The following is a 13,729-nucleotide window of genomic DNA, read 5'->3' as shown; positions in this document are numbered from 1 at the left end:
GGGTGGGTGCTGATGCCCCAGCTGAGAAAAAAGATACAGAAAATAGGCCCATCACTCTTTAAAATCTTTTTTTTTTACCTTATCTCATTTTATAAATGAAAGCAAAAAACAAAAAACCGAGATCGACAGACACTGAACAGCCCAGAGTAGGCACCTGCAGTTGAGCCCAAGTCTCCCACGGCCTTGTCCTGGCCTCCTTCCATTAATGGCAATGCCTCTTAATAAGTTTTAATTTGTGTATTCCACACCAATGGAAATCAGAAATTTTAAAACTACAGATTTTCCCTTCCATATATTAACACTAACAATTAGGGCAGAGTTTTTACAAAATAAGTTTTAAATACTCACTTCAAATTCTTTCACAAAATAACGCGTTTCACCTTGAATAACTGGTCTGTGATCTAAAAGCCTTGAATGAATTTCTCCAAGGTCTATAAAGACAAAATGAAATTCAAGGTTAATCCACACTAAGTGGCACAATCTCTAGCTTACTGCACTCTTCCTGTTTCCCATGAACATATGAAGGTTAAAACCTATTTTAGACTACAAGTTAACAGGAAATCTCATCCACTGCTAGTAAATTAGTACAAGTACTTTTGAAAGTAATTTGGCAATGTCTAATGAAGTTGAAGACATGTATACCTAGCAACTTGATGCTTAGGTAAGAGCCCTAGAAAAACTTCTTAACACAGATAAAGAGTCATTTATAAATGTTTACTACAGCGTGAGTGTGATGTCAAAAGAAAACAAACTGAACATACGTCATGGACTACTATAAATCTGCAAGTAAAAATAAACACACTAGAGTTCCATTTACTAACATGGATAAATCCTACAAAAAAGCAAGTTTCAGAAGTATAAAGCCACTTATGCAAACTTAGAAAATATGTTAAAAAACACTTGTTTTGGGGACACATACAGGAGCAATAACACTATAAAGAAATGCATGGATAACAAATTTAAGACAGCAGTTAACTTTGGAGATGAGGGAGAACAATACAATTAGAGCAGGGTACACAGCAGGCTTTTAATATTTATTAATGTGGATGGTGAGTGTTCATTATAAGTCTCTATACTTTTGATAGGTCAGGGAAAGTCACAGTTAAGGGAAATAGTTCTTAATTTTAATCATTTTTGTAGAGTCATTCTATTTATTTACTTAGAAACAATTATAAATTCCTGGAGGAATTAAATCTCCAAATAAGCACATTACTATTCATGTTCATTTATTGGTATGATCTGTTCCTGAAATTTTTTACTTTTGTAGACATACATAAAATGGGGCAAATTTCAATTCTCTATTTTAATGAGTTTTATTAGGATGCATCTTGGAAGTATGTTAAGTAAAAAAATATAAGTAGAAGCTTAAATCCTTCAATGGTTCATTACCCAGAACATTTCTATAAGAAAATAATAGGAGTTCATTAAAAAAAAAAAAGCTCTATGCTTAAACTTGAGAAACATTGGCTAAAATCCTATTACACAGGTTTTGTTACCTCAGACTTCCAGGAGCCTGCAGTATATTCACATGAATCATGGATGCCCAAGTGATGGCGAGCTACAGTATACAGAAATGTATGGACCTATTTGACAAGTAAACCTACTTTGCAAAGAGTATCCATTCACATCTCAACAAACAGCAGTGTCTCTGAAACACAACTTTGTAACAGGCTAACGTCCAAGCCTCCTAGAAGCAGCGTAAGGTCCTCCGTGGTCTGGCTCCAGCCTCCTCTCACCATCTCAGCAATACTGAAATACTTGCAGTTTTCCAAACACATCATGCTGCCTCATGCATCCTTGCCATAGTTCATGCTATTGTCACCACCTGGTACCCTCCCCCAAATACCTAATCCCTGCTCTTCCTTCAAAATTGCTCAGACATCACACCTTGAAATTTTCATTCATTCTCTCCAGCGTCCTCCTAGTTTGAGAGTGCCCCTACTTTCTGCTCCCAAAGCATCTAGATGTATACTTCTATCATATCCCTTACTATGTTATCTTGAAATTATATCTCTCTTCCAGTAAGTATCTCAGAGGCCAAATTACTATTATTTATATTATCCACAGAGGCTATATGGGTTAACATGTATTTTTTTTTTCTATGAGAAACCATTAAGCTTTCCTGCTTCTGTGGTCTGATATCATGGGAATTTACTTAGCTTTTGCAGAGAGAGTTCAACTCTGTTTAGAAATGGATAGTGATCACTTCTAAAATCCCAACTGTGCTCCAAAATTTAAGATAGTGAAGATTTGGGAGAAAAAAAATACATATTATCATAGAAATTAAGGTACTAATTAGTTTTGTTATAACATTTTAACAAAACAAGCACACTATCATGGTTCAGAGCTTTTAGTAAGAGTCCCAGGGATCACAAAGTCTCTAAGTTTAATAATGTGAATGTAAGTGACAGAATTTCACATAAGTCAAACCCTCGCCCTACTAGATGCAAAGCATTCTTTTGTTGTTTGATATACAAGACAAAAATGTAATCTTTTGTTCTCCGAAAATTCATACTCTAAAGTGAGGGTCAGACAAATATCCAGTCACATAAAAGACAGAGATAAGCACTTTAATGCATGATCAATACTCTATGTGACTACAGAACAAGGACAAACACAGTAAACTGCAGATGTCTCATGATCTAGTAAAAGAAGTTTTTTTCTGGTCCTGAATTTGGAGGCCTTTAATGTTATATCATAAGGTACAGCATACTGCACGGAAATTTTTCCTGGTAATACCTAGAGCGTCGCCATACAGATGTTACTCTTCCTCACTGCTTCTCAAATCCATCCCCTCTTGACTCACTTGCACTATCTCAACAGACTGAGTCACACCTCTTTGTAATGCACTCCAGAGTCAACTCTTGTTATTTGCAGTACTTAAGTTTATAAAGTTGCTTAGAACACGAAATTAGAAAATACTGAACTATTGTTCCTACAAGAAATACAAGGTTAGGTTCCTGCAAGCAACTGGTCACATTTTTGTCAACCAAAACACCAGGGTTGCATACCAACATCCTTGTAAAATGAGCCAGTCTTAGTGTAGAAATCTGCTCTTCCAATAACACTTCTTCTTGTACAACACTTAGCAGGTATTTTTTAAAGTTCTTCCACAGTCTCCTTATTTGCATAACCTATTTTGCCTGCAAACTGAACATTTTTTACACTGCACCACCTTTGAAAGCACTAGCCAGCACTGCCCCAGAAGGGTTAACATTTTCCTGACCCTGGACAATTGAACTTTTTAAAAAAATTTTCTTTGGCTTTCAGCTTCACAACAATGCTGTCCACTGAACTTCCTTTATTAGTTGTCACCTCAAGAAACACAAACTTAAGTGCTTTTCCATCACTCACTTCATCACACACTATAAATGTTACCTGGGCACTTTCTGGAGTGACCTCACATACAGATGAGTAAACTTCCCTTCTTTTTCTGGACTGCTGATTGATTACCATTAAACTCACAGCAAACAGCACTTGACTCTTCCCTGAAAGAAACTTCTCTAATACAGATATTTTCTCTGTAAGGCATATCACAGCCTTCTTGGACTTGGGGACACTTCAGTACTACACCTGGGGACCATTTTAAACAGCAAAATCACCAACAAAAAAAACACAAAAATGCAAAAAACATGGCACTAAATATAAAACAAGATTGACACTTGTTTACAGTATGAGAGCTGAAACAAAAAAGAGTGTTGCCTTGTCTAATATGAGTGTAGAGAGACTCAAAATTTTCTCTGCTTTGCATGGGGGAATATGATTTTGGAGTTACAAATTCACTTTAGGAAGTAGGCAAATTCAAAATTCAAAATTACATGATCTGCAAGATGAGGATGGACTGTTAGCTACATGAGTTCTCTATTTAAAATACAAATCTAACCACCTGACCTCAGACTGGTTGTTGCTGGATCGTTTCCTGCCATTCAAGAAAAAAGTCCAATCTCCTTAAGAATCCAAGAAGTCCTCTATGGTTAGATTTCCACCAAACTCCCCCTCTCAGAGCCACATATGTGTACTTTCCCCAACATGCCATGCCCTTTCAGGTCTCCATACCTTTGCTCATGCTGTGCCAAACAGTCAAAATACCTTTGCCCTCTTCCTTAACTGCTGATACTTTATTCTTCAAGACTCAGATCAGACACTCCAATCTCTGCGAAGCCCTTCCTGTTTCTGAGTCCTCACCTCCTGACACCTACTCATAGACCAGAAACCCTAAAAGACACAGGGCAGAAGTAAGAAGTCATTTGTTTATATGTTTCCTTCTTATGAGACTCTGGCAATAAAATTCAACAAGTATCTATTCACAAATGATGGTCATCAAGATGAACAGATAATAGGTTTTCAGAATGAAGAGTGAATGGCTTCATAAAAAAGTCCAAGTAAGTTCTAGACATATTTTCAATTACAACTCAAATTTGGATTAACTTCAAGAACTCCCCGGAATTATCTTTTTTTAAAAAAGTAATACATTAAAATCTACAACTTCTCAACAGAGTGAAAATATATATATCTCCCATGTAATGGAAGAAAGTACATGCAAATCATGAAATCTGAAAAGGAGTAAAGAACTACTACAACTCAACAACAAAGAGCAAATTACCTGATTTAAAAGAGGACAAAGGACTTGAATAAACATTTCTCCAAAGATTTTCAAATGGCCAATAAGCACAGAAAAAGATGCTTGACATCAATAATCAAGAAGGAAATGCAAATCAAAACTAAAAAATACTACCTCATACCCATTAGAAGGGCCAAAGGGCCACCACCAAAAAAAAACAGAGAAAAAGAACTGTTGGAGAGGATGTGGAGAAGTCAGAACCCTCATGCACTGTAAGAATATAAAATAGTGCAGCCACTATGGAAAACAGTACAGTGATGCTCAAAAACTTCAAAATATATTATTATTAGAACCAGCAATTCCAGTTCTGGATATATACTCAAAAGAATGGAAAGCGGGGACTCAAACATATTTGGATACCCATATTCATAACAGCATTATTCACAATATCCAAAAGGTGCAAGCAACCTGAGTGACCATCCAGAGATGAATTCAGATACACACAATGTGGTGTATATATATACAACAGAATGTCATTTATGAGGAATGCTTTAATGAGGAAGGAAATCCTAACACATGCTACAACATGGATGCACATTGAGGACACTATGCCAAGTGACACAAGCAAGTCACAAAAGGTCAAATGACTGCACGATTTCACTTACATGAAGAACCTAGAGTAGTTATAGTCAGAGACAAAAGTAGAATGGAGATCGCTAGGGGCTGGGAAAAGGGAAGGAAGGTAAATTAGGGTAGAGTTTCAGTTTGGGAAGCTAAGAAAGTTCTAGAAATGGGTGGTGGTAATGGTGCACAATGTGAATGTACTTCATGCCCCTGAACTGTACCTTAAAAAATGGTTAAGAACCTTCTTGCACTGTTGGTGGAATGTAAATTGGTCCAGCCACTATGCAATGTAGTATGGAGGGTCCTCAAAAAATAAAAATAGGAACACCAATAACTGGGTTATTTCACTTCTAGGAATTTACCTGAAAAATACAAAATCACTGATTCGAAAAGATATATGGGCCCCTATGTTTATTGCCACATTATTTACAGTAGCCAAGATATGGAAGCAGCTAAAGTGTAGGTCAACAGATGAATGGATTCTATAACATCTTTCTATGTTGACAGATAGTAACTACACAAATTGGGGTGGGCATTTAATAGAATACATTATTTACATAATTTATATTAAACTACAGCATTTAATAATGTCGAATCACTATGTTATATACTTGAAACCAATATTACATATCAAATATACTTCAAAAAAATCACTCTAAAGACTGGTTAAGATGGTGAATTTTGTTAAATGTATTCTTACAATTTAAAAAAATGTTAGTAGTTCACTAAGATTCCATGTATACCCAATTATAATTTAGTCCTAACACCCATGCAACACTCCTGCACTCCTAATTTATTTAAGACAATCTGAAGTCTAGAAATAAATTGCCACAGCCTGCTGTGTTAGGGCAGCCCAGAATCCTGACAGATAAGATAAAATGAAATACGCGGCAACCCAAAAATGCCATTTTCAGGGTAGTTCTGAAGGACTCGAGAATCCTACAAGGGCTTCAACACTACGGCATTGTGGGGCTCACAAGAGTAAGCACTGGGTTACTGTGGATGGCAATGAGAAAGTGCAGTATCTGTCAAAGATCTGCGGGAAACAGGGTTGTTGTGAGCTTTGGTAATCAAACTTAATTCTGGTTCTGTGAGAATCCAGGTTGTAAGCAGGTTGCACCCTTCTCCCAGCACAAAGCAGACAGGACAAATGGACATCTGTACGTGTGTATGGCGTTTTAGTGTTTTCAAACGCTTCCATATCTCGTTTACTCCTTGCAGACCCAGAGTGGGTAAAGCAATGGAGCCAACGTCGCGCAACTCATGAGTGACTTAAACGCGGAAGCAGGCTCTTCCTGACTCCCAAGCTCGGTGACAGGTCGGTAGGGCGGAGAGTCCAAAGCAGCTCTGGGCCCCGGGTCCCGGGCATGAGGAGGAGAGGAGGCGAGCCCCAGGGCTCCCTTCGGATTTTTGGAGGAAGTAGAGGGATAGGGTTGGCTTGCTATTGGGAAGCATCTAGCGCAGAGAAACGGGCGGGAACCGGCCGCGATTCCTGCACCCCCGCAAACGCGAGGTCGCCAGGCAGCTGCGGGGCGACCTGGAGTGCGGCGTCGGGTCAGAGGGCGCCGTCTGGGAGGTGGGGCTACGCTGGGTTCCACCAGAGGGAGAGCCCTACCACTCCGTACCCTTGATAATGAGGTGCGCTGGCGAGCCCGCAGTCCCAAGCGAGTCCCTTTTCTTGTCGCCGCCGCCCGAGGAGGTCTCATAACTCACAGGGGCCTCTGTCCCTCCACCATTCATCCCGACCAACTCCGCCCACCCGCGGCTGCGTCGCGCAGGTTGCGCCTGCGCAAACCGGCTCTGACCAGTTTCCAGGCGCGCGTTCAACGTCATCAAAAGGTGTCCTGGAAGCTGAGCCTACCCAGCGGGCGGTTCTGGTAAGGTTCCTGTAGCGCAGCCAGGAATGTAAACTTGCAGAAGCCGATGCCGCCATGCTGGATTAGGGCAAATGCTGCCGGAACAGTAAGGTGCTTGGAAATTGGAGTTGAACTCTATTATTCCTCCCTAAACCAGCTGGAATTTATTGTGCTTTAGAGACGTTGGGCTAGAGGGGGTACCGTCATGGAATAATACTGGTAATGCTAACATATTATCTATATTAACTGTTGTCTACATTACCGGCCATAAATGTTCTATAAAGCGTTTTGACGTGCATTACCGCATTTCGTCATCATGGCCACTCCGGGAACGGTTTTACCATTTCTAACAAGTGAAGAAACAGAGTTTAAGGAACTTGACCAAATCACCTTTCAGTCATCCTTTCCCATGTGAGGAAAAAAATGTATCTGTTCTTGGTATTTTTACAAAATTTCATTAAGTTGTTATATGGACTAAGATAAGATAGACCTAATTATGGAAGGGACAGGTTTGCTAGACTGTTTTCAATTGCTGTATTCATGAAGAGGCAGCTACGGAGTTGCCATGTATCTAACTGCTGCTGTTTGGTAAAATCCATAAAGTTCATCATTGGCAAACGACATGAAGTTCATCTTTGTATTATCAACGAGTCTTCATACCTGTTAAAAAGTCCAGACAATGCAATTTTGCAGTGGCCCCTTCACTTCCTGCGTTCATCCAGTGAGTCTAAGAATATCTCAATCTTTCCCTTTCTCCCTTCTCTGTTTCTGCACAGTCCTTACCCTCAAGGGACCGGCAGTGTAGTGCTAAAGTAGGAACATAAACCAGCATTTACAATAACAGCGTCTATAAATGATAGGATGGAGAAAAGTGTCGCACACATTTCAAACACTTGGAGATGGGAAGAGGCCAGGAAAGATTTCTCAGAGGGGGCACGTATTTGTCCTCAGACCTGAAATGATGGTAGCCAGTTGGGTGAGGTGAACATGGACTTGGGGTTTTCTAGCAGAGAATAAATAAAATGTAACTTGGCAAGTTGTTGAGTCTGGCTTCAAATCTTTCTAGTCTTACTTTGATTTCTGTAGCTTTAGAATCAACCTCTAGAAAATTTAATTATTTTAAATTATTTTTGAAGTCCTTTATTATTCTCCCCACTTCTAGGCAGTTTTGTTATTCCAGTTTTCTTCTGCACCTGCAAGCCAAAATTTCCTCTAATATTGCCTTCTTAGTGTCTTTGACTTACTAAAAAACCTGGGAAGACTCATTATAGTTCAGTGAGGGTGAATGCTTCTCCCACATTAATGTGGTTATTAAACATGCAGATTCTAGGTTCCACCTCCAAACATTATGTTTTAGGAGTTCTGGGGTAGCTGCTTTCTCTCCTACCCAACTTCCAATTGATTGTAAGTGATAAAAGAACGTGGTGCAGTATGGAACCAGACAAAACTGGGTTTAATCCTGGCTCTGCCAATTTTCCTGCAATTCCTTTTCTGTAAAATGGCAATAAAATATCCATTTTATAAGTTGTGATGATTACAGAAGATACCTGTAAAGCACTTAGTACAGTGCCTGGCACAGAGGAAATGCTCAATAAACTGTATTATTATTACAATAACCTCCTGTATCTCCTTTTAAAGCCCTGTACAATCTGCTCTCATCACCCACCACTGTAATATTTTGTACTTTTTGGCACTTCACAACTTATAAAATGCTATCATATACCATATAGCATATGTCTCTTAATCTTCTCATTAATATAGTTGATGTAGACATTAGAATACCCATTCTCGGGTGAATAAACTGAGAGTCAGGGAATATGGTAGTCTCCAGAGATGGCTGCTGTGGTTCCTCCCCTTCTTGTACACACATGTAACATGCTGCTCCTCCCATCAAGAGATGGAGTTTGTTTCCCATTCCTTTGACTGGCCCTATGACTTGCTTTGACCAATGAAAAATGCTGTGTCAGCTCTAGACCTTAAGACACCTGCTAGTCTCTGCTTTTGCTCTCTTGCCAGGATGTTCAGGCTCTCCTGCTGTAGAAAAGCCATTGTGCGGAGAAGCCCTGGAAGATGAAGGATTATTAGAGAGGCTGTGTGGGTGAGTACTGAGCCACCCTAGCAGTTTGGCACCAGGTCCGCTGTGTGGGGGGGGCTTCCTTGGGTCTTCTGGTCCGGCTATCAGCAAGCTGCAGGCATTCCCATGGACTGCAGGGGAGCCCATACCAACACCTGGATCCTAGTCAACCCACAATTTGTGAAACGTAGTAAATTTTTGTTCTTTTAATCCACTAAGTTGTGTATATATGTGTGTTTATATTATGCCCACCTTTCACATAAAGGATTTAAGAGGCTTACAGTGATCCTTACACAACCACTAGGCAGCACCACTGTTACCAGATAGGAGAACCATGGTCAGAGCCCTGGTCTTTCAATGTCAAGGCTGGTGCATTCTAAAATGGCAAAGCCCGATCAGCTAGGGGGCTTTCTACTGTGCTATGACTGTGCCAGATAATATTTCTGCCTCTTTATTTTTAGACATTCCTTTCCTGGAATGCTTTCTTTACCTTCTCTGCCTGTTCAATTCAGTAAAGTTTTATTTATGTTGTGTAATAAAGAATTTGACTAACTTTGTCCCTGGTTCCTGAAAGATAACCTCTAAATCCTTGGAATTTCCTAAATGATAGGTATGTCTTTGTTATTCATGGTGGCCTCAGTTGATGCTAACAGGATGACTATACGGGCCCCTAGATGGTTTCAAGATGGGGGCTGGCCATGCCTGAAAACCTCCATGTGATTGAGAGTTGGGGCTTTAAGCCATGTAACATGAGCCCGCCCTCTGGGGAGGAGAGGGGTTGGACAGAGTTCAGTCACATGGACAATCGTCTTTGCCTATGTAATGAACCCCAACAAGAACCTACTGAACACCAATGCTCCAGTGAGTTTCCTGGTTGGTAATCATACATCGATGTACCCAGAGGGTGACGCATACTGAGTACACATTAACTTCTAGTTTGGGACCCTCCCCAACCTCACCCCATGAATCTGTTTATTTGGCTGGTCCTGATTTGTATCCTTTACAAGAAAACTATAATCCTAAATACAGCAGTTCCTGGACTTTGTGAGTCATTCTAGCGAATTACCAAACACAAAGAGGTAAACTGTTGAGCCCCCCAAATTTGGGGACAGCTGGTCAGAAGTGCAGGTGGCCTCATGGTTGGTGTCTGAAATGAGGGGTCGTGTGAAGTATGGTGCCCTCACCTGTGAGGTCTTAGCTAACTCTGGTAATCAGTGTCAGAATTGTGATGCAACTGAACACACACTTAAGACAAGTCACATAATGTTGCAGGTGCTCTACACATATTAACTCATTTAATCCTCACGGCAGCCCTTTGAAGTTGTTATTACCTCATTTTACAAAAGAGAAGGCTGAGGCACAGAGAGCTTAAAAGGCTGCCCAACTTGGATGTGGCAGAAACAGCCTTGGTCCCTGTGTATATTTAAGTGCAGGTGGTGGGTGAGGACAGATCAGGGAAGGGAGATTTGGAGGGAACAGAGAAGCCATACTAGCTCAGCAAGGCTCTTCATTTTTTCATTCAAATGCATCTTACACTTTGTGTGCCAAGTGTGGGGCTAGGGGCTCAGATGTAGCAGTGAACTAGACTGCCCAGCCTTTTCCTTCCCTCACTGAAGGTAGTGTCTACCAGAGGGTACAATATTAAATCACTGTACAATTACCTTCCTGCAGTTCTGTTGCTTTTAGCCTGTAGATATGTGTTCTAGCTGTTCATGTTATTCTGCCCACTCATGTTCTCTGGTGTGGGCAGGTCCAGTGCATGACTCTGTTTTTCTCCCCTTTTCCAGAAATCTTTAAACTACAGCTCAGACAATGAGGAGAGAATCAGAGAGGAGCTGTGTTGGTTGCTTTGTTCTGCCCTGCACCTGTACCTTCAGCTGGGGTTGGGGCTGCTGTGTCCTTGGTCTTTGGCCTGTGGAATCTCAGTTTTGAGGCTAAAGAGGACTCGGTGTCATCTCCCTGATGGTCTTGTGTTAGCTCTTGTTGTCTCTGGATTGATGAGATATTTTTTTAAAGTGAAACTTTTATTGAGATAATTGTGGATTCTCATATAATTGTAAGAAATACAGAGCAATTCCTTGTAGGCTTTACCATTTCCTTCCAGTGGTAACATTTTGCAAATATTAATAATACCACCAGGATATTGATATTGATACAATCCACCAATCTTATTCAGATAGTCCCTTTTACTTGTGTGTTTTGCTCTCTACAATTTTATCATGTGTAAGTGCATGCAGCCATCATCACAGTCAGGGTATTAAACAGTTCCAAAGCCATAAGGATTCCCCAGTGTAACCACACCTACCTTGCTCTCTGTCCCTGCCCTGGCCCCCAACCCCAACGTATAAATAATGTATCCTCCATTTCTAAAATGTTGTCATTTCAAAAATATTACATAAGTGCAATCACGCCCTAAGTGCTTCTCTTGTGTTTTTAAGAATAGCCCTTTTTTTAAATTTTTACCTGCATAGCACTTTGTATAAGACCATTTTTCAGAGACTCAATATCAGACACTTGAAAAAAAAAATCAGGCACTTGAAGCCATGGAATTACAAAGGGATTTTTCCAATTATTATGCTTTTTGAGAGTTAAGGTATCTAAATCATGGAAATAATGTTAATTTAGTAGAAGTAAAGTTCTGATTTGGGGTAAATAATCTGCTACCTCCATATTCAATCTTATGAAAATTAGAAAATAAAAACAAGTTTTTAATTACATGTATATTGAGAAAAAAATTGAAATTCATTCCCTAGTGTAAGCCCATCAAGGATAGGCATACTGGGGAGGGGGGACTACTAAATTTATTTTGCTTTTTACCAATCCACTTTATGAGGTTTATTCTGGAACATTTCCTGTTGGCATTACTTTTATCCCCTTTTGTCTAACTATTTTTGAAGGTTAAGAAAATTAAAAATGGAAGAAACTGAGGAGGGGACAAGCTTAAGGGGGTGTTTTGGGGTAAGATAGTAAATATTATTGCACATTCATCTCATGAAGACCTAGAGCTGCATCTGGCCCACGAGGCCTGAAAGTGAAAGGTGCCGAGTAGCAGGCTGTGCAGCGGCATTAGCCGTCTTCCGGATGGCAGCAACTTTCTAGCCCTGTACCGAACCTTCTTGTACCGAATCCTGCTTATTCCCCCAGACAGGCTTCTAGTGTAGCTGTGTCACTTGGAGATCACTCCGCACTTTTCTGAAGGCTGCTATGGGAAGAAAGTGTGCTCCTGCGATAGGGCCAACCAATAGGAATGCAGAGGTCCACATCACCGCACTGGCCACACCTGGAAGTTTGACTCAAAAAAGAAAAGCATGAGTGTTTGGATGAATTCAGCAGCACTATACCTGGCTGTCATCTAAGCTCCAGACGGACGTAGTATAGTGGCCCTCATCGTGTGGGTACATCAGACCTCTGGAATCAGAAACTCAAATGGGGGCCCAGCAGTCTGTGGTTTGAGAAGCCTCAGGGGATTAGCATGCATGCTAACTCCTGACAACCACCGTTTGAGTGAAGTGTCTGTGACCCATTCCCCAAACTTCTGACAATGTATCCAACTCTAGAGTTCTTTTATCCAAATGACACGGTTTAAGGCAAATGCTGGAAACAGTAAGGAACTGCAAAGCTATGAAGGTTAAAAATATCTTAAGGGCTTTTAAGATAAGGATGTGTGTGCTTGTGTGTGTGTTGCAGAAGGTCAGGGAAAGGTCGGGCAGTGGAGGAAGGATAACCTGCACTACATGAATAGACTAACTCATGGACTGCACCACAGGAACTTTGGAATTGGTAATCAGATGGCTGGAAGTTTGTGGTCTTGGTCAAAGCAAGTGTGTGGCCTTATTGTTTAGCACTATGCCTTGTCAAATTAATTGTGTGGCTACTGTATTTCAAGCTTAACTGTGATAGACAGACCTGTGAGGCACAAATTCTTCAAGCAGATGATGTTAGGTAGGACAAAAATCATCCACTGCAAGACTGCAAGGACAGATGACACTCAGCAGAAACGGCAAGCCCAGTTTGTGAGGATCTGCAGGATCCATAATACGGTTGGCTAGCCCGAGGGACCCAGCCCCTGAAGTGGAAGACAGCACGAATGAGACCCTGGAGTAACTCACCTGGCTGGAAATGATGCAAAAGCTCTCACTCTCCCCACAAAGAAATGAAAGTTTAAAAGATGTAAACATTTCTAAAAGAATTAAGATAACGGGAAGAGAAATCCTTGAGACATAATAGCAAAAATGGTCAACATCTGAGATTCTCCTGACTTCCTACCGTCTTCTGGCCTCTCTTGTAAGTGAAAGACAAGTTTTGCTAAATTAGGGAGCAGTTGGAATTAGTTTTATTCACCAGCAGTATTGGGAATAAAGGCAGAGCCTGCAGGTATGGGAACTCCAGCAAATAGTCATTATTGCAAAATCAAATTCCCCATCTTATCTCTGATAGGCCTGTATGTAACCTTAGAGCCGGGCTTCACAGTGTTATAAACCCAGCATACAAGACATGAAGCAGTGGGATATAGAGCCCCTTGTGTACCTAAAAGCTCTGCCCAGAAAGAGAGATACATGATGGTAACTTCCTCCCCAATGCTTTTGCAATAAAATTCACCCAGAGCTCCAGGAA

General features: G+C 40.6%; 1 protein-coding gene across 2 annotated transcripts in view; it reads right to left on the bottom strand.

Annotated features, from left to right (window-relative positions):
- Nucleotides 1-6,990, bottom strand: part of BLOC1S5 (biogenesis of lysosomal organelles complex 1 subunit 5) — a 62,930-nt gene extending 55,940 nt beyond the window's left edge. The window contains exons 1-2 of one of the 2 annotated variants that reach the window (XM_057494035.1): nt 6,811-6,988; nt 349-431 (exon numbers count right to left, since the gene is read on the bottom strand). In XM_057494035.1, the coding sequence (XP_057350018.1) occupies nt 349-431; nt 6,811-6,925 (198 nt within the window). In that variant the 5' untranslated portion in view covers nt 6,926-6,988. Of the gene's footprint in view, nt 1-348; nt 432-6,810 lie in introns of both variants that reach the window. The other variant, XM_057494036.1, reaches the window with a different exon arrangement.
- Nucleotides 6,991-13,729: the final 6,739 nt, after the last annotated feature.

Source organism: Manis pentadactyla, chromosome 16, assembly GCF_030020395.1.
Source record: "Manis pentadactyla isolate mManPen7 chromosome 16, mManPen7.hap1, whole genome shotgun sequence".
NCBI classification, from domain to species: domain Eukaryota; kingdom Metazoa; phylum Chordata; class Mammalia; order Pholidota; family Manidae; genus Manis; species Manis pentadactyla.
This window is presented reverse-complemented; position numbering and strand designations above follow the sequence as displayed.